The sequence below is a fragment of the Thalia democratica genome, chromosome 9, assembly GCF_965202585.1.
Source record: "Thalia democratica chromosome 9, ktThaDemo2.hap1.1, whole genome shotgun sequence".
Classification (NCBI taxonomy): Eukaryota; Metazoa; Chordata; class Thaliacea; order Salpida; family Salpidae; genus Thalia; species Thalia democratica.
This window is the reverse complement of record NC_139173.1, coordinates 27,723,793-27,743,001: the sequence shown is the minus strand read 5'-3', so window position 1 is coordinate 27,743,001 and position 19,209 is coordinate 27,723,793. Positions and strand designations below refer to the sequence as shown.

Sequence of the window (19,209 nt, the reverse complement as noted above, 5' to 3'; positions counted from 1 at the left end):
ACAGTTTAAAAAATATATGAATATAAAATAATATTGTTGTTCTTAAATATATTTGTTATACAGAAACTAGTAATGTTACTCAGTTACACGTAATAGGATATTAAAGCTTGTCTTATTTTCGGTTTTAAGTAGCATTTAATGTGAGTAATGAATATTTTAAAATTTAAAGCTTAATCAGCAAGTTCGTCTAAATTCAAAAAACAAAAAAAAACGTAAACAAGTTAAAATGAACTTATAATATTACAAAAGCTAGAAACCTTAAACTAAGTTTTTGTTACCACGTTTAAATTGAGCACCGTTTGAAAGGTATTTTAGCAAGTTAAAACACGAACCACATTTAGATACAAAAATACTACTTCAAAAGTAATAATTCAAACTTTAATTAACTTATAAAAGCTAACGATGTTTTTTGTTTCCGAAAAAGAAATTTAGCAAAGCTTATAGCATTTAAATCAGTTCGTTTTTATTTCAAATAATATTTTTATATGATAAGTATTTGATTCAACACTAAAAGTATAACTTTTATACTATTTAACCAAATATATTTATTTTAACAAAAAGAATAGATTATATAAAGTTTCAGATTAATTAAAAAAAGCATTGTTTGTTTTTTAGCTAATAAACTTCCTATTAAAGTAATGTTAAGATAAGAATTAAAAGTTTTATTCTCCTTTAGAATTACTATTGTCTTAATACATAATATAATAAAAATATAAAGTTTTTTTATATTTAAGAACTAGCTAACTTTATTTAAAAAAAGCATATAAACAATAAAAAAAATCAAGTTCAAGTCAACTAGTTTGATTACGTAAAAAAGAACAGATACAACTAGATATAGTTTATTGCTTCAAATAACAACAAGTATTTCAAAAGCATTTTTCAATATTGTTTAGTATGGTTCCAACATTTCTTCCAGTTCAGCATTTTTAAATTCTGGATGTTTTCTATTGAACTCTGATCGACAAATCTACACAAAAAGATGTTTAATGTAAAAATCTTATTTATAAAAATATATTATTTGTATCATTAAATCGTTTTGAATTTATGTAGTTAATTGAAGTAATAAAATAATTAAAGTATTCAGAATAATTACAACCTATTTTTAGATGTTTTAAATAAGATCTTATACTTACGAACACTAAAACGGTTTTTTCTTCCTTTTTTCTAACATTAAGTTGTTAATTAGCTTTTAATAGTTTTAGTAATACTTTTTATGACTTGAAAGTTTTATATCAAAGTAGTTTATGATAAGTATAAAAATTAAGTACTCAACTACAACAAAATATGCTTTTTTGGCGAATTGTAAAAAAAATTGACTGAATGAATATGATACTTTAAGTATATTTTTATTTCAACTTATTTAGCTAGTCTAAAACAAACCAGTTCATCAACTTTTTCCCGCATTCCTAGAACTATTTTTTAGCTATCTATCTTAATAACTTTATACAATTAGTTTGAAACAATTCGTTTCAAAACCATGAAACGATATTTTCTGTGAAATAAAGCTGATAACTTGCGAAAAAATCTTTTTACCATAAACATAACATTAATAAAAAATATTACTATTTTTTAAACATACCTCAACGTAATTACACACGTTCCACCAATCTCCCTTGCAATGACTTTCTTCAATTGTATCTCTGAACAAGAATCTCTTCCGCCTCATTGTATGTAAGTCTATGTTAGACTTTTGTCTTCCGAGCTGTTATTAGTTTCTTTATATGATTTTCATCATTGCAATTATTTATAGGGTCTAAACTCCTTAAATTTAATCGTGCTACATCTTAGGTATATTTTTTATGTAATGTTTGTAAAAAATACATCAGAACAATTTAGAAACGATTGTGACTTAACAACTTAAAGCTATGGTTTTTCAAGCTTGTATGTTGCTGAACACAAGCGTTATACAAGTGAATTTATGACTATTAATATTTATCAAAGTTGTCCCAAAACCTAACGTTTGGTGACCGCAATTCTCAAAAGCTGTTTTTAAAAACTTCACCGGTGTACGATGTAAACTTACATGTGTGAATTAATATGCACCTATTATGACGGGAACGAGTTTAAATTGAACGAAGGCAAAATTGCACGAGGTTACTAAATTGCACGAGGGGACTAAATTGCACGAAGACAAAACTTCACGAAGACAATTTTGCACCAAAGGTCAATTTTGCACAGAGGGTCATTTTTGCACGAGAGAAAAAAACAGAAAAAAAATGTATATAACAAAAAACAGAAAAAAAAAGATAAATTAATAAACAAAAAACAGAAAAAAAAAGTAACTGACCGAGGGTAAGGGTTAGGGGTAACAATGGTAGAAAAAAATAACTAATAAAAATCTTATTATATAAAAACAGAATAAACAAACAAAAATAAATTAATTGATAAAAAAAGCTACCGACCGAGGGTAAGCGTTAGGGGTAACAGTGATAGTAAAAAATAAAAATAAAAAGTAAAAAAATTAAAAAAATAATAATAAGTTACCGAGCGAAGGTAAGAGTTAGGGGTAACAGTAATAGTAAATTAAAATAAGAAATTATTTAAAATAATTAAATAAACAGAATAATTAAAAAAAATTTTTTTTTAATTCAATCCGTGCAAAAACGTCTCCATACAAAATTGTCTGCTCGTGAAAAAGTGACCCTTAGTGCTAAATTGTCTTCGTTCAATTTTTTTCTTTGTGCAATTTAGTGCCCTCGTGCAAAAGTGTTTTCGTGCAATTTAGTGCCCTCGTGCAATTTTGTCCCCTTATGCAATTTTATACGGTCAAGAAAATTTGACCGCTACCCATTATGACACTAAATTTTAAAAAGAAAGTTTTCAATAAGCATTGGGGTTCGAACAACCGAAACAACTCGCCTTCTTAACCACGCAGCTGATGATATGCTCCCAAACTCCGTGAGACCTTAGCACCTCATAAACTGTCCCGATCGAAGGAGGTCCCACATTATCCGGTCCCTGACCGTGTGGTCTGTGAGAATTGTGACATCCTAGAAATAAAAAAAATAAAAATGGTTAGTGAAATGCCTCGTCGATAAGTTTTTATTGTTATTTCAAAAAAATTATTTTAAAGTATATTATCTACCAATTAAAGAATTGTTACTTAATGTTTACTAAAACAACAAACCTTCGCTTAGAGCTGTTATAGCTACCACAAGTAGAAAAACTAGCTTCATGTCTCTTTGAAATCTAAAAGCAAATGAAATGAATACTGCCTTTAAAACTCATTGCATTACAGTAATTGCCTGGAGGTTATAAAAAAACGTCATCATTACAACGAAAAGAAGCAATATTATGAAGAGTTGTGTTTATTAAAGTTGTCAAGTCACGTATACAATTAAATACTTCACTTTCACTGATAAATGTTTCTGTGGTTAAATGTATCGTTGAAACAGCCACAAATGCTTAAAAATAGTAGAAAATAAAACGATTTGTCATACTTTTAGTAATCAAGTGTATTTACAGCTTAAACAAACTTTCTATGGACTGTGAATACGGGACTTTCACTTATAGACAACTTTAAGGTTAGTGGTTGTTAGTTTAAACACCCACCAAATACTTTTTGTTTATTTTTTTTCTAACTTTGTTTCAAAAACTTTGTTTTCAAGGTTTTAAAACTTTATTCGCAATACTGAGCTTCACTATGCACACTTTTTGTTTTAGATTATAATTTAATAAAAAAATTACAAAAACATTTAAAAGTTTTGTTATATGATAAACTGATTTATCTAGAATTAGTTTATAATTATGAACAAAGTAACTTGTTTCAAATATGGAATAATTTTTAGTAAGTAAAATGCATTGAAAAGTAATAAAAAAAGTTTCAAATGATTTATATACAAAATGTGCATAACTAAAATTTCTAGCAAGTGTATAACAATTAAACTTTTAAAAAATATATCTAAAAAGAGTGTAGTGTTTATTGACTGTTTGTTGTTTGATAAAAGCAACATTTTATGAGTATTTAGATGTTTGCATAAAGTTTAAGCACAAATCTAAAATGTGTTTTTATATTTTCCAAGCAAAAAATAATTTTTTAAACTTATAAGATACAGAAAAAAAATGCTAATTACAACTTTAAATTAACGTTTCTTTTCAAACACTTTTTTTAACAGTAAAGGTTATTTTAAGTAAATCCTTTGAAAAATATTTACAATTTATTTGTTCCTACAAAACATAATACTCTTTCTACATGTATAAAAACCGTACAAATATATGTACGGTTTTTACTCCGTAACTTATAATATTACAAAAACTAGAAGCCTCAAACTAAATTTTTATTACCACATTTAAATTGAGCACCGTTTGAAAGGTATTTTAGCAAGTTAAAACACGAACCACATTTAGATACAAAACTACTACTTTAAAAGTAATAATTTAAACTTTAACTAGCTTATAAAAACTAACGATGTTTTTCTGTTTCCGAAAAAAAAAGTTATCAAAGCTTATAGCATTTAAACCAGTTCGTTTTTATTTCAAATAATATTTTTATATGATAAGTATTTGATTCAACACTGAAAGTATAACTTTTATACTATTTAACCAAGTATATTTATTTTAACGAAAAGAATAGATTGTCTAAAATTTCAGATTAATTAAAAAAAGCATTGTTTGTTTTTTAGCTAATAAACTTCCTATTAAAGTAATGTTAAGATAAGAAATAGAAGTTTTATTCACCTTTAGAATTAATATTGTCTTAATACATAATATAATAAACATATGAAGTTTTTTATATTTAAGAACTAGCTAACTTTATTTAAAAAAAAGCATATTAACAGTAAAAAAAAATCTTATTTAAGTCAACTTGTTTAATTATGTAAAAAAGATCAAATACAACTAGATATAGTTTATTGCTTCAAATAACAAAAATTTTTAGATATATGTTTTGGATTGTTGTTTAGTATGGTTCCAACATTTCTTCCAGATCAGCATCTTTAAATTCCGGATGTTTACTATTACTCCGATAGACAAATCTACACAAAAATGATTTTTTATGTAAAATTCTAAATTTCAAAAGTTTATTTTTTGCATCATTAAATCGTTTTAAAAATTATGTAGTTGATTTAAAATATTGAAATAGTTAATGATATAAAGAAAAATAAGTACTATAATACAACACAAATACTTTTTTGTGGCAAACTGTAAAAAAATTGACTGAATAAATATGATACTTTAACTGTTTTTTTATTCTAACTTATTAAGCTAGTCTAAAATAAACCAGATCACTACTTATACCCGCATTTCTTAAACAATTTTTTAGCTAATTATCTTTAAAATTTAAACAATTAGTTTAAAACAGTTCGTTTCAAAACCATGAAACAATATTTTCTGTAAACTAAAGCTGATAACTTGCGAAAATTTTTTTTTTTCTTTAAACATAACATTAATAAAAATATCAATATTTTATAAACATACCTCAACATAGTTGCACACGTTCGACCACTCTCCTGGACAATGACTTCTTTCAATTGATTCTCTAAACAAGAATCTCTTCCGCCTCATCAGGTATCCTCCATTAGATCCTTGCTGTCCGAGCTGTTATTAGTTTGTTTATAAGATTTTTCGTCTCTTCAGTTTTTTATAGGGTATAAACTTTTTAAATTTAAAAATGTGCTGCATTTTAGGTATATCTTTACTATGTATAAAAATACAGCAGAATATTTTAGAAACGCTTATGACGTCACAACTGAAAACTACGGTTTTTCAAGCTTGTATATTGCTGAACATAAGCATTGTACAAGTGAAGTTATGAGTGATAATATCAAACAAAGTTGTCCCAAAACCTAACGTATAATGACCGCGATTCTTAAAAACTGTTTTCAAAAACTTGACTGGTTTAAGATGTAAAGTAAACTGGTATGCATCTTTTATGACACTTAAATTAAAAAAGTAAGTTATTTATAAGCATTGGGGTTCGAACAACCGAAGTAACTCGCCTTTTTAACCACGCAGTTGATGATATGCTCCTGAACTCCGTGAGACCTGAGAACCTCATAAACTGTCCCGATCGAAGGAGGTCCCACACTGCTCGGTCCCTGACCGTGTGGTCTGTGAGAATTGTGACATCCTAGAAGTAAAAAAATAATAATTGTTAGTATAATGCCTCGTCGATAAGTTTTTATTGTTTTTTCAAAGAAATGATTTCAAAGTATATTATCTACCAATTAAAGAGTTTTTACTTAATGTTTACTAAAACAACAAACCTTCGCTTAGAGCTGTTATAGCTACCACAAGTACAAAAACTAGCTTCATGTCTTCTTATGAAATGAGTGCAAATGAAAATAATTGTTCAAAAAACTGCCTTTAACATTTGTTGCAGTGTAAAACTTGCCTGGAGGTTATAAAAAGACCTCATCATTACAACGAAAAGAAGCTATTTTACGAAATATTACATTTATAAGAACGTGTCAAGTCATGTGCACAATTAAATGCTTCAGTTTCGCCAATAACATGTTTCTGTGGTTGAAATTACCGTTGATGCAGCCACAATTAAATAAAAAATAAAATAAAACGATTTATCATACTTTAAGTATTAAGTTGTATTTACAGCTTAAATAGATTTTCTATAAAATGCGAATACGGGACTTTCACTTGTAGACGATTTTGTGGCTAGTGTAAAGCTTAAACAACCACCAAGTACTTTAAAAACGATGTTTAATTTTTATTTATTTTAGTTTTTTTAACTTGGTAAAACTTTGTTTTCGACGTTTTAGATTATTAATTTTTATTTGCAATACTTGACTTTCGCTATGCACACGTTTTGTTTTAGATTTTAATCTATTAAAATAACTACAAAAAAATCTTTAATTTCGTAAAGTGATATACTGATGTACTAAGTAAAATAAGTTAAGAATTATGAATAAAGTAACTTGTTTCAAATAAAAATATTTTTTTAGTAATTAAACTACTTAAAAAAGTAGTAAATAATTTTCAAACTATTTATATATAGCATTTATTGTATATTTTATAGCATGTTATCGAGTCATACAACAGGATACAGTTTAAACTCATGTCCAGGACAGAAAATTGGAGTTATTTTACACCTGTCAGAAGTTTTGACAATGCACTGAAAAATGAAAACTTGTTGATAAAGTATTGTAATTAAAAATTTAAAATGTCTTTTTACCAAGTTTTTAAAATCTAACTTAGAAATTGTTTTCTAAACTAAGCTTCCTGATTAAAATTTTTTTATGGTTGTTAAAGCTATTAATTAACCTTGAAATTGTTTAATGAGTAAAAGCTCCGGTTTCAAAGTTTGTAGAATTTTTTTCAAAGTTGTAAATACTGATTACTGAAAGTATAACAAATTGTTTTACCTTTATATAAAGTTTTTATTACACTTGAGGCTTTTTAAACGATACTTTTAACCACGAAAAGGTCGGCTGCAGATGTAAGGTTTTGAAAATATTTTTATTCATAAAATTATGCAAATGAGGTAAAGTTATAATGCAGCAGTATATCAGGAACATTTATTTAACCCTTATCCCTAACCCACCTTACATAGAAAATAAACCGAAAAAAAAAGAGTTTAATTTACTATCAATTAATATAAAAATGAGTAAAATGTTAGCTAACCAAAAGCGACCTTAAATCTGCAGCCGACGCGCCACAAAAATGTTTGATTTTTTTAAGTGGTGTTTTTTCTGTGCTCAAAAATTTTATTTTTTGTAAACACAAGTCTTCGTAACATTGCAGCATTTTGTTGTAATGATGATTTTTTTTTACCTCCAGGCAGATTTGACATTGCATCGATTTTGAAATGCAGTTTTCTGATTTTCTATTCAGCGTTCATCTTTTAAAATGGTATAAAGTTATTTCTTGTGAGTTGTAATTGTGCCTGCCATGATAGCTTCAACCAAAGAAAGGATAGTTTTCCTTTTGTTTTCCAACCAATGTTTCTTAGAAAAGAATCTAATATTACTTTGAAACATTTTTTATACAATTTTACTAAAAAGGTAGCTAGACATTTATAAGAATTTGTTTTCTGTACTCTTTAGAGTGCCACAATTCTCACAAACTTGGACCACACGATTAAAAAGCAAATAATAAATAACCTCCTTCAATTGCGGCAATTCAACAGGTTCTAAGATACCACGTAGCTCGGGAACATGTTATCAGCCGCTTAGTTGGTAAGGTGACTTATTCCGTTTATTTATAAAAACTACTGCGATTTGTTCAGTCAAGTCAAACTTGATAGCTTTCACATAGAACTTGATTTCAAACGTAAACATGGACAAGTATGCTGTTTTGTAAAATGTTTTTTGAAATTTTTACTCACTTAAATATTTTTTCGACAATTTTGTTTTGTATTTAAAAGAATAAACCAGCAGAGCGCTAATACTTTTGTGCAACAATATACAACCTTGAAAAACATTTTTTTTTTTAATTACCACTATAAAATTATTTCTAGGTGGTTCAGCTTTATTTTTATTGTCTTGTACTTAGACACAGCAACTTTTGTTGCTTAGTCCTTGAAAATTTTGATCAAAGAAATTACACATATAAAAATCAACTCAATAACAGCTCTGAATAAAATAATTCTTCAGAAGATACCTGATACGGCGGAAGAGAGTCTTTATCAAAGAACCAGCTTATACTTTAACTACTTTATTATAACTTTACCGCATAACTTTATGAACGAGGGTAACTCTGGCTCGAATAGCTTTTTTTGAAATTTTGAAAAATGTTTAAAATTTAGATTTAATTAATTTTCTTATCTTTAAAGCTAACTACAAACTTTTTTTTTTATTCTAAAGAATGTTCTTTTAGTTTGCTTTTCACAATAATTTCCATCGAATTGAGGCTTTACTTTAGTAGTGGGACCCCTTTAAAAATTTAAAAAAAAATTCAATTTTTTTACTTTTTTTAACTTTTGTCTAAAAATGAAATGGGATTATTTTTAAGTTGTTTATTAAACTAAGTTTGTTTATGAGATTTTTTTTCTTTTTTTTTTTTTTATAAGATATTCCCTAGTAAAATTTTCCAAAACATTCAAATTTATTATCAAGGCTTCAATGCAATTAAATAAAACTTTTGAAAATGAAAAAATAATATTCTTACTTAACAAAGTTTTATATTACGGTACGGAAATATTTTTTCCGATTTTTTTTCTATGTAACCTATGCAAGTTTTACATAAATTCACAATTGCAATAATGTAAACATATTTTACATTATTCGAGGGATTTCTTGCTCAGGTGCTATGAAGTTCATAGCAGTTGAGCACTCATAGCAAGTTTATAGCACTCATAGTACGAACTTATGTAAAATTTGCCGAAAAAAATATTTTTTTAATATAAAACTTAGTTGAATAAGAGTATTAAAAAAATTCAAAAGTACTATATAATTGCAGTAAATCCATAAAAAACTTGAATATTTCGGAAAATTTTGTTAAGGGATATCTTTTAGAAAAACTAAGGAAAAAAAATTATTAATAACAAACTTAGTTTATAAAGTAATTAAAAAAAAAATGTTATTTTATTTTTGGAAAAAAACTAAAATAAATAAAAAATTGAAAAATACGTTAAGTTTTTAAATTGGCCACTCTACTTAAGTCAAACCCCAATTCGATATAAATTATAGTGAAAAGCAAATAAAAAGAACATTCTTTAGAAAAAAAAAGTTCCAGGTTAGCTTTAAAGATAAAGAAAATAATTAGATCTAAAGCTTGGAAGTTTTTTAAAAGTTGCAAAAAAAGCTATTCGAGCCAAGTAACCCTCGTATTTTATTAATAAAAGAAATTCCAAAACCTTATAACTGCAGTCGACCCTCATTTTGAAGTTAGTTTTTGGCTTTTTCGTAAACAACTAAACAGCCTTTCATCCTCAAAACCCTGGAAACTAAATGCTTCTAAAAGTGCAGCATTTGTGAAAGCAACATTATGATACAAATATGAAATAAAAATACATTAGAAACTAACTGTGTAATATAGCTATGAGAAGAAACAAAGCAATCAATGGCAAAAAAGGAAGTACAATCAGTTCACAAGTGAGTATTTTTTGTTTTACTTACAAATGTATTGCCTGATGGTGTAAGGGGTCCCAATGACTGATTTTAAAACTTTCTGAGCTGGATGTTGCAAGATTGAAGCCCATAGGTTGACACATAAACAAAAAAAAGTTACAATCTAGATTGAACAAAATTATCTTTTTAATATTAAAAGCTACTGTTATAATATAATAACTTTTTGAAATAAAACTCTGTTGTTCCAGGCTTATGTGTTTTTTTTTTGCAAAATTTGAGCAATTTTGATATTTTCCCAAATTGCTGGATACTTTCAACTTAAAATTTTTCTTGTTTTTTTACAATTGTGTTTTTATTAAGTCCTTTTGTTATCAATTTGATACCTTTAGGTGTTTAAGCTAGTTGACAGTGACTTTATTTTGTTTTAACTCAAAATAGTTATTGCTTTATATTTTTCCTTAAACTCTCAATTTTCAAGTTTTACATATGAACCTAAACTTACAAAAAAAAAATTAATTAATACCAGTTTATTTAATTCAAAAATATTATAATTTTGTATATCTAAGTTGCTACACACTATAAGATTTTAAAGCTTAAATAAAAATGTGTAAAGTCATTTTTTGAAAATACATAGACTGTATAATATGTTAGAAATATAATCTAGGTAAACTTTCAAAAATTCTGTAAAATAAAAGAAGAAAAACTGTACAAAAGCTGTTTGCAGTCATCTTGGAAGAATGACTTTTCAAAACCATTGATAAGCTTTAAAGAAAGACACAACAAAACTTCTCAAAATAAAGACAAAAATACTTTTCAAACTAAAATCAAAGGTTTGTTATCATTTTTCTATTTAGGTTTTTTTCTATTAAGTTTTATTCTTTTTTGACACAAGTATTCCCAAAGCCATTTTAAAAGAGTTCAAAATTTGAATAAACAAATTTATAAAAACATAAATTTTCAAATTTTAAAGTTAATAAGTGCCACTTTCACAAAAGATATTATTTTATTACATGTTTCAATAATGTAGCAATAGCTATAGCAGTAAGCTTAACAACTTTTAATAAATTTTAAATCTTTTTGAAAAGTATATTTTACATCATATTGTCTAATTTTGTTTTTAGATAGCTCTTTCCACAAGTTACCTTACATTAGGTTGTAGAAAATACTTTGTAACTGAAAACTATTGTTTTGGAATAAGCTAGCTACTTCTCACTTAGCTGTTTTAAACAAAACTAACTGTAGTTTGTGACTTAATTTTTAAACACTTTTACTGTACACAATGAATTTCAACTTAAGCATCATAGTAATTCTAAAAATTTTATATAAAAAGTTAAAAAGAGTTTCAAACTAATTTTGGTAAATGTTGAAGTGCTTTAAAACTTTTAGATTTTATTTAAACTAAAAAGCTTGTTGTAATTTACTTAGTAAAACAATATAACAGTACATTTATATTTTAGGTTACCTTTATAACTACATTCATTATTAACTTTGTAAACTTTGTGCTGTAGCGAGAGGTTAAATATTTGTAAACTAATTTAATGTTTAACTTGCTATGTATTTGATATATACTGTAACATAACTTTTTATTTAAATTTTTGAAAATTATTGATAACTATTTTAATAAAATTATATTAAATAGAGCTTTCTTATAAAAGTTTTTCATTTAATACAATCTTTCAATAAAACAAAGCAATACTTCATATTTATTTTCAGACACAAACAACACGTCTATTAGTCCAGATGAGTTGATATGCAGAATATGCCAGTGTAGCGACGACTCAATAAGCAACCAGCTAGTCAGTGCTTGCGCTTGCCAGGGTAGTTCTAAGTACGTGCATGTTGAGTGCCTCAAAAGGTGGAGGCAAACAAGAAACGCGCAAGGTTTCTTAACATTTATTTACAAACAAGCAATGTATAGTTTAGGTTTAATAAAATTTGTAACTTATCTATGTCCGTACTATACTTACTGTCATTATTATTTTTTATTCGAAACAAGGCATATTGAATATTTAAATGTGTTTCTTCAAAACTTTGGTTTTTTAGTTTTGTTTCACAATCAATTAGTGTATAGTTTAGTTATTGTTAAAATGTCTACCCAAATTGTGTTTTTAAAGTAAGAGACTGTTATAAAATATGCAAACTAAACTATACAAAACTCAATAAAAGAAAGGTTATATTCAAGGTTATTCTCAATAAAAGAAAGGTTATATTTAAGTAAATTAATATGTCTGAATTGGAAATAAAAAGTATCATTGAAAACTGCAAAGTTAGTAAAGCAACAAAGGAAAGTTTGCTACTACTAGGAAGAAAAAATGATGCAAAATTTCAGTCAATGGAAAAAGAAATCCATAACTTGAAAAGTCAGTATGAAACTAAAATCAAGGAACTTGAAATCAGTATCCAGAATACACAAAAAACTCATGAGGAGGTCTACAAGAAACAAACTACAGAAAAGTCTCTTGATCACAAAATCAGTTCACTAAATGAAAGTTTTATGAAATTTAAAACAGAGTTCTGCAAAAAGTTTGATAATTTTGAAAAGAAACTTTCAATGTATGCAGAAGCATCAACAAACTCCTTTCAAAAACAACCAGACTTTATCAGTAACATTGACAGTAAATTGTCACTAGTAACACATCAAATAAATGCTGAAACTGAAAGGAAATTGAAAGAAAAAAAGCTTTAAATGTCATAGTATTTAATATTCCCGAAAACATTAGCAATACATCAGTTTATACGGTAGAAAATGCAAAAAATGACCTGAATAAAATACAAAGTTCTCTAGGTTCCAACAAGATAGCTGAAACTGAATTAAATACATTATACCGTATTGGTAAATACAACTGCAATAAAACGAGACCAATAATTTTGAAGCTACTGACACAATCTAGTAGAAAACGAATATTGAGTCTAAGAAACCTTAAAATACAGCATCTGGGAAAACAACTTAGTATCTGCATTAATATTGATCGAACAAAATCAGAGATGGAACATTTTAGAAAATTGAGATTTGAACTAAAACAAAAACAAGCAGAAGCTGAAAGTAAAAATTTGAACATAAGATACGTTATAAAACAAAACAAAATAGTTGAAAGTACTCAACTGCCCTTTCGGTTTAACGCCGAGGATCTCTGGGCCTAATAAGTCAAGCTTTAACACTGACATGCACCTTAAATCATCTAGTTTAATCTTTAATGGTTCTAATACTAAGGCCTCAGGCACTGTTTTTTCTAATAGTTTAACCTCTAGTAGAGATTTATTTTTAAATGTTTCATATACTAATATAAGATCTATTTTAAACAAGATAAGCTTCATTGAATGTTATATGTGTACACAAAATTTAGATTTATTTTTTTTAACTGAAACATGGTTAAATTCAAATTTTATTGATTTAAATTTTTGTCCTCTAGGGTATAATATAATCAGTAATGACAGAATAGGCAGGGGAGGAGGCGTTGCTATTATATTTAAAAACTTTTTAAAATTAATTGAAGTAAAAACTAATTTTGTTTCATCTGATGGTTTTGAATTTTTATGTTTTGATTTGATTCTTAAAGGACTCAAAATGAGATTTTTATGTGTCTACATCCCTCCAAGTTCCTCTAAATCCCTAGCTGTTGTTTCAAACATGATCGACTTAACCAGAAACCTTATTCCAAAACAGTCTCCTTTTTACATTTTAGGTGACTTTAATTTGCCAAATATAGACTGGAATATCCCAAGCACAACCTACAATGACTGTCACAAATGTTTTATTAAATTTTGTTCAGATAATCTCCTTACACAACTTATTGACTCACCTACCCATAAGAACGGTAATATCCTCGATTTACTGCTTTGTAATTATATGGCATTAGATAGAGTTAAGTTTCATTTGGTTGATTCACCTTTAACAAATATAAATGATCACAATGTTATTTTGTTTGGGATAAGTGTTCACAAAAGTAAAAAACCATCTCCTAAATCACTCTATCCAGATTTTCGTAGAGCAAATTTTGAGAATATTAATAAATTTTTATCAGAAATAAATTGGAAAGTTCTTTTTAACAACTCAAAATATCTACAAATGTTTTATGATAAATTTATCAAAACAATAAACTAATCAATCAAACAATTTGTGCCTTTGATTAAATAAGACAGAAAAACGAAAACATATCCTTCTGATATAAAAAAGCTGTTAAGAGAAAAACTAAAACTCTACAAACAATGTAAGTTAAATAAGCAGATGATACAAAAATACAAAACTATATCAAATAAAATATGAAAAAGCAGTGAAAGTGTTCAACATAGAACATGAAAAACGTTTTTGCCAAAACACAAACTCAAAAAAATTCTACAGCTATGTAAAATCAAGGCTCAAGTTAACACCTTCTTTACCTGTATTAATTAATGAAAATAATTTTCCAATAATATCAGAACTTGATAAAGCCTCTTTTTTTGACAGATCCTTTCAAAAGGTATTTATTAAAGATTTTGATGACAAAAATTTTAAACTTGTTAGTAAAAAGTGTTTGAAAATGAAAAACTTCTTCATAAGCAATGATGAAATAATTAAGTCTGTTAATCATTTAAAAGATAAAATAATCAGAACGCCTGAAAACATTCCTTCATATTTTATTAAACGTACTATTTATTCCCTAATTCTTCCAATTTCACTAATTTTTAATTGTTCACTAGCTACATCCTCTGTACCAAACCAGTGGAAAGTCTCATATGTCATACCAGTGCACAAAAAAGGTAGTAAGTACAACCCTTTAAACTACAGACCCATTTCTTTGACAAGCAGTTTTTGTAGAATTTTCGAACATATAATTTCTCTAAAAATACTTGATCACCTTTTTTTAAATAAGCCTAATTTCACATAAACAGTTTGGTTTTCTACCTAATCGATCATCTAGTTATCAACTGTTGAATTGCTTACACTCATGGTTGGTTTCATTTCTAAGCAATAAGTCAACTAAAGTTATTTACACATACATTCAAAAGGCTTTTGACTCTGTATCCCATTTTAAACTAATAAAGACTTTAACTCAATACAAAATTCATAAAATTTTAGTTAGCTGGTTTAAAGAGTTTCTTGAAAACAGAACCCAAAAAGTAGTTATTGGTAACACTTTTTCAGAGTCTTTACCTGTTTTCAGTGGAATTCCTCAAGGAGGGGTTATTGGCCCACTTTTATTTATAATTTATATCAATGATATAGCTTTAGAAGTAGATGTTGATAGCAACATAAATCTGTTTGCAGACGATACAAAAATGTTTAGCCATTCTAACACAATTCTACAAAAATCTTTGGATAAAATTTATTATTGGCTAAAAGAAAGAAAACTAGTTTTAAATCCTAGTAAATTTCAGGTTCTAAACATTCAAAAAAATACATCTAGTATCACTTCTGAATTTAGAATAAACAACATAAGGTTACCTTCAACTAAATTGTTTAAAGATCTGGGAATTTTTATTGCTGAAAACCTAAAATGGAACCACCATATCAATTACGTTTATCAAATTGCATCAACTATTTCTTTTCAAGTTTTAAAGAGTTTTAAATCTACAGATATAAACATTCTAAAAAAAATTTATCTTGTTTACATTCGTCCTAAGTTAGAATACAACACACCAATTTGGTCTCCATACTTGAAGAAAGATATTAACCATCTTGAATCCATTCAAAGAAAATATACAAGAATAGTCTTCAACCGTTGCAACATCTCATACACATCTTATTTTGATAGACTCTCAAAACTTGGTATTAAGTCTTTAGAGTATAGAAGAATTGAGTTTGACTTAATTACTTTTTTCAAACTGATTAATAGTGAAACTACAACTAATTTACAGTCTATTTTTGAACCTCATAAATGTACTTATTTACTGAGAGGTAACAACAGAAAATTTACATGCAGACATAATTTCAATAATAATGTTTGGCATAATTCTTTTTTTTATCGTTCAGTTGAATTATGGAACAAGCTTCCAAACGAATTAGTTTCTTGTAAAAAAGTTGAGCATTTTCGGTTAAGGTTAAAAAAGTTTGATTCAAGTAAATATTTTGTCAGCAAAATTCATAAGTAATTTTTTTTTGTTGTTATTTCTTCATTAACCACTGGTTGTATTTGTCTAATTTGGTTTAACCTATAGCTTTATTTTATTAGCGGCGCCTTTCCTCTGTGTATAACAAAACATGTTCCTTAATACATAGTTTATTGGCCTCTTAAAGTTCTTGGGGCCTTGGGTTCTTAAGTTTTGTTTATAGTCAGTGTTCTCAACATTTATCAGCTACTACGAAAGTCCAACAAACGCTGAGTTATCTGAGTATTAAAGATTTGAAAGTAAATATGAAGCAGGCTCTCCTAACAAAAGTGAAAAACGTTGTTCAGATAAAAGCGGTTCTAGTTATACGAATAAAAGTGAAACAAGTTGTATGAATAAAAGTTAAACCAGTTACTCAAATGAAGGCTGAACCAGTTGTTCAAATAATGTGAAGCCAGTCATTCGAATGAAAGTGAAACCAGTTTTGGAGTGAAACCATTTGTTCGGGTGAAGTTGAAGTAGGATATTGTTGTTCTCTTTTCGGAAGCACCGGAATTATAAATTTTGTGTTATAATTTTTGTGTTTTTATGTTAATTTTTAAACTTTAATTAGTTAAACTCAGTTTTTTTTTCATTTTTAATGTACAATTATGGTTCATTTTTGTCTTTTTGTTGTTGTCTTTCTGTATAAGTGGCCTAGGTTTTGATGCCTGGGTCCTTCGTTTGACAATAAACTTACAATAATAATAAAAACAATAAGTTGTAGTTTTATAAAAAAAAAAGTGAATTATGTTTGAAGCAATTTTAAAGTCATAATACTAATAGGGTCTAAAAATAATTTTACAAAGATTCATATTTAATCTTAATATAAAGCCTAAAGTATAAACTACAAGAGCAATGTTTTTAACAGTTAATACCTTAACAACAAAATAGGTTTTTTGTAAAACTTCCCAATGAGTTTCAAAAAATAAATGCTTTCAGTACAAACATTTAATTAAGTTTTTCAATCAAATTTACGATGACTTATTTTAAATAGGTGAAGATGTTCTAGTTTGTGAAATTTGCAAGCAACTGTACAAACTATTTCTACTTGGAAAGGAAGGCAGCCAAGTAGAAAATAAAATTATGGAGGTAAATAGTTTTATGTTATGACTATTTTAAATAATTGTAATCTTATTTTAATGAAGTATACTGAGCTTTTATTCAAATTTATTTCAAAAAAAAAACTTGAAGATTTTTATTTAAAAGCTTATTAAATATCTTAAATATAAACTCATTTGTTGTTATTTTATTGTGATTTAAAAAAAATAAGTGCTTACATAATTTAAAATGTAGATTTATTGGTAGATAAAAATCAACTTTCATGATGAAGTTCAAAGTCAGTAAGACAATTAAAAATCTCTAAACTTAAGAAAGAAGATTTTAAATGTTTCTTTGTTTTACCATCAGTTTTGTTACTTTAAAATTATTTTTTTTTAGATGGAAGAAGATTTGAAAGACCTGACAACAACAAGTGTTTACCTGATGCAACTGATGCAAAATATCAGAATTAATAGATGATAAATATGTGAGTTTTCAATTTGAAATAAAGTAGAAACAAATTGATTTAGTTAACGTTGTATATATAAGTTCTTGAGTCAAAATCATCAAAGTAAGAGGGTCAATATATGGTATGTGAGTTTTAAAAACAAAGTAGAAACCTAACTTTTGAAATTAGTTCTGTTCTTTAAAAATAAAATGTTATCAGATAGTTTTGATTTACTTTGTAAACCCTTATAACTTTTGTTTGACTTGTTATGAAATAAACTATTTTAAGGCTATATTACCTAAAGAACATTTTACAAAATTTAAAATGTGTAGAGCTCTATAGTTTAAGTGTTGAAATTTATATAGTCTAAAAACTGTTTTTTCTTTAAACTTTAAATATAGCTTTTTTTTTTTACTTTACAAAGCTTAATAAAATTTTACATAAATAACAAATTAAAAAAATAACTAGTTAGTATACTAAGGAAAAGTTTCTAGTTTTAACGATTGTAGTGATATGCAAATTTGTTTTAAAACTGTTCAAATGTTTTATAACTTTCATTACATAATATGGTTTAAACAATTATTGCATTTTTTATAATATTTTTTTATTACTTTTAAGTTTTTAAGTAATTCGTGTACCATTAACTCAAAACTTTTTTTTTCATATTTTTTAGATCTGTATAAAAATTAAAATGATAATTTTTAGTAAATACTCATTAATGTCTTATTTCTGGTTTTACCATTTAAAAATATCTTATTTTTTATTATTAGTGCTTAAAGAATATTATTTAACTGCTAGGAAAATAATAGTGCTTTTAAATTAAAGACTACTGATATAGTTTTTAATGTTAAGTCTTTTAAAACTTATCAATTTCTTAAAGCAATTATTTGTAGTTTTATAATTAAATAAATTGTCATAAAAAAGCATCTTAAATGTTTATTTTGTTTTCTTAATAATTTTTTATCTAAATATTAATTTTTGAAAATTGTGTTTTTTTTCAGAAAAAGAAGAGTTTTGAAGCTCTACGCAGAAATAGTAATTAATAACAGTTTCACTTTATTTAGTTTTTGGTAATTTTAAGAACTGTTTGCGTTTATTTTTAATTTAAACTTAATTTATTTTGTATTGCAACATTTTTTTGCAATTGTAATAAGATTTGACTATAACAGCAAAATGTTAATTTTATCCGAAAAATTTTTATTTTATACTTTTTTTGTGCTGGCCCAATACTATTTACCTACATTTAAAGTAACCTTATTAGTTTTAATGTGATCATTTACTGTTTTTTATATTCATTTCTTTAAACACCATATACAATATATCATAATGTTTTTATTTTGATATTACACTGTGTTTTTGTGAATTTTGATGCAATTATATATTTATTAAATAAAAACTAGATTAGCAGAAAAAGTTCGATACTATATATACAATGATGTTTAATAGTAGAATTATAAAATTTGAATTAAAAATTTTGTTTAAATAAGTTTATTTTTAAAATACAAAAGTTTTAGTAAACATTAAACTTCAAATAATGTTTTTGTTTATTTTAAACGCATTGTAATTCATTGAAAAATTTTTTCCTCTGTTATTCTGAAACTTTCTTCAATGTATAGAACAGTTAACACAAAAAAGTAAACTATAAGAATTGAAAAATTTATATTTTCTGGAATAAAATTTTTAAAACGTTTT

The 19,209-nt window shown here is 26.2% G+C and overlaps 3 protein-coding genes across 3 annotated transcripts; 1 reads left to right on the top strand and 2 right to left on the bottom strand.

Annotated features, from left to right (window-relative positions):
• Positions 1–825: 825 nt before the first annotated feature.
• LOC145844127 (uncharacterized) lies at positions 826–3,776 on the bottom strand. Its single transcript, XM_082951487.1, has 4 exons — positions 3,128–3,776; positions 2,860–2,990; positions 1,580–1,702; positions 826–967 (listed from the first exon to the last, which is right to left on the bottom strand). The coding sequence occupies exons 1-4, from the start codon at positions 3,174–3,176 to the stop codon at positions 890–892; spliced, it is 381 nt and encodes a 126-aa protein (XP_082807613.1). The 5' UTR covers positions 3,177–3,776; the 3' UTR covers positions 826–889.
• A 1,055-nt stretch (positions 3,777–4,831) lies between these two features.
• Positions 4,832–6,351, bottom strand: LOC145844172 (uncharacterized). Its single transcript, XM_082951541.1, has 4 exons — positions 6,204–6,351; positions 5,937–6,067; positions 5,416–5,535; positions 4,832–4,973 (listed from the first exon to the last, which is right to left on the bottom strand). The coding sequence occupies exons 1-4, from the start codon at positions 6,250–6,252 to the stop codon at positions 4,956–4,958; spliced, it is 318 nt and encodes a 105-aa protein (XP_082807667.1). The 5' UTR covers positions 6,253–6,351; the 3' UTR covers positions 4,832–4,955.
• A 3,499-nt stretch (positions 6,352–9,850) lies between these two features.
• On the top strand, positions 9,851–18,609 carry LOC145844506 (uncharacterized). Its single transcript, XM_082951905.1, has 6 exons — positions 9,851–9,986; positions 10,627–10,792; positions 11,676–11,843; positions 17,026–17,120; positions 17,469–17,556; positions 18,519–18,609. Exons 1-5 carry the CDS (start codon positions 9,933–9,935, stop codon positions 17,547–17,549), a joined length of 564 nt encoding a protein of 187 aa, XP_082808031.1. The 5' UTR covers positions 9,851–9,932; the 3' UTR covers positions 17,550–17,556; positions 18,519–18,609.
• The last annotated feature ends 600 nt before the right edge of the window (positions 18,610–19,209 follow it).

Bases quoted from the DNA above. Each gene is read 5' to 3' on its own strand.
- LOC145844127 (XM_082951487.1), bottom strand. From the start codon at position 3,176: ATGAAGCTAGTTTTTCTACTTGTGGTAGCTATAACAGCTCTAAGCGAA. The intron at 1,703-2,859 runs GCGAGTTGTTTC...AACTAATAACAG, and splicing joins TCAGCTGCGTGGTTAAGAAG to CTCGGAAGACAAAAGTCTAA. The intron at 968-1,579 runs GTATGTTTAAAA...CTTTTTGTGTAG, and splicing joins ACGTGTGTAATTACGTTGAG to ATTTGTCGATCAGAGTTCAA.
- LOC145844506 (XM_082951905.1), top strand. From the start codon at position 9,933: ATGAGAAGAAACAAAGCAATCAATGGCAAAAAAGGAAGTACAATCAGT. The intron at 10,793-11,675 runs GTTTGTTATCAT...ATTTATTTTCAG, and splicing joins TTTTCAAACTAAAATCAAAG to ACACAAACAACACGTCTATT. The intron at 11,844-17,025 runs GTTTCTTAACAT...TATTTTAAATAG, and splicing joins GCAAACAAGAAACGCGCAAG to GTGAAGATGTTCTAGTTTGT.
- LOC145844172 (XM_082951541.1), bottom strand. From the start codon at position 6,252: ATGAAGCTAGTTTTTGTACTTGTGGTAGCTATAACAGCTCTAAGCGAA. The intron at 6,068-6,203 runs GTTTGTTGTTTT...TTTTACTTCTAG, and splicing joins TATAACAGCTCTAAGCGAAG to GATGTCACAATTCTCACAGA. The intron at 5,536-5,936 runs GCGAGTTACTTC...AACTAATAACAG, and splicing joins TCAACTGCGTGGTTAAAAAG to CTCGGACAGCAAGGATCTAA.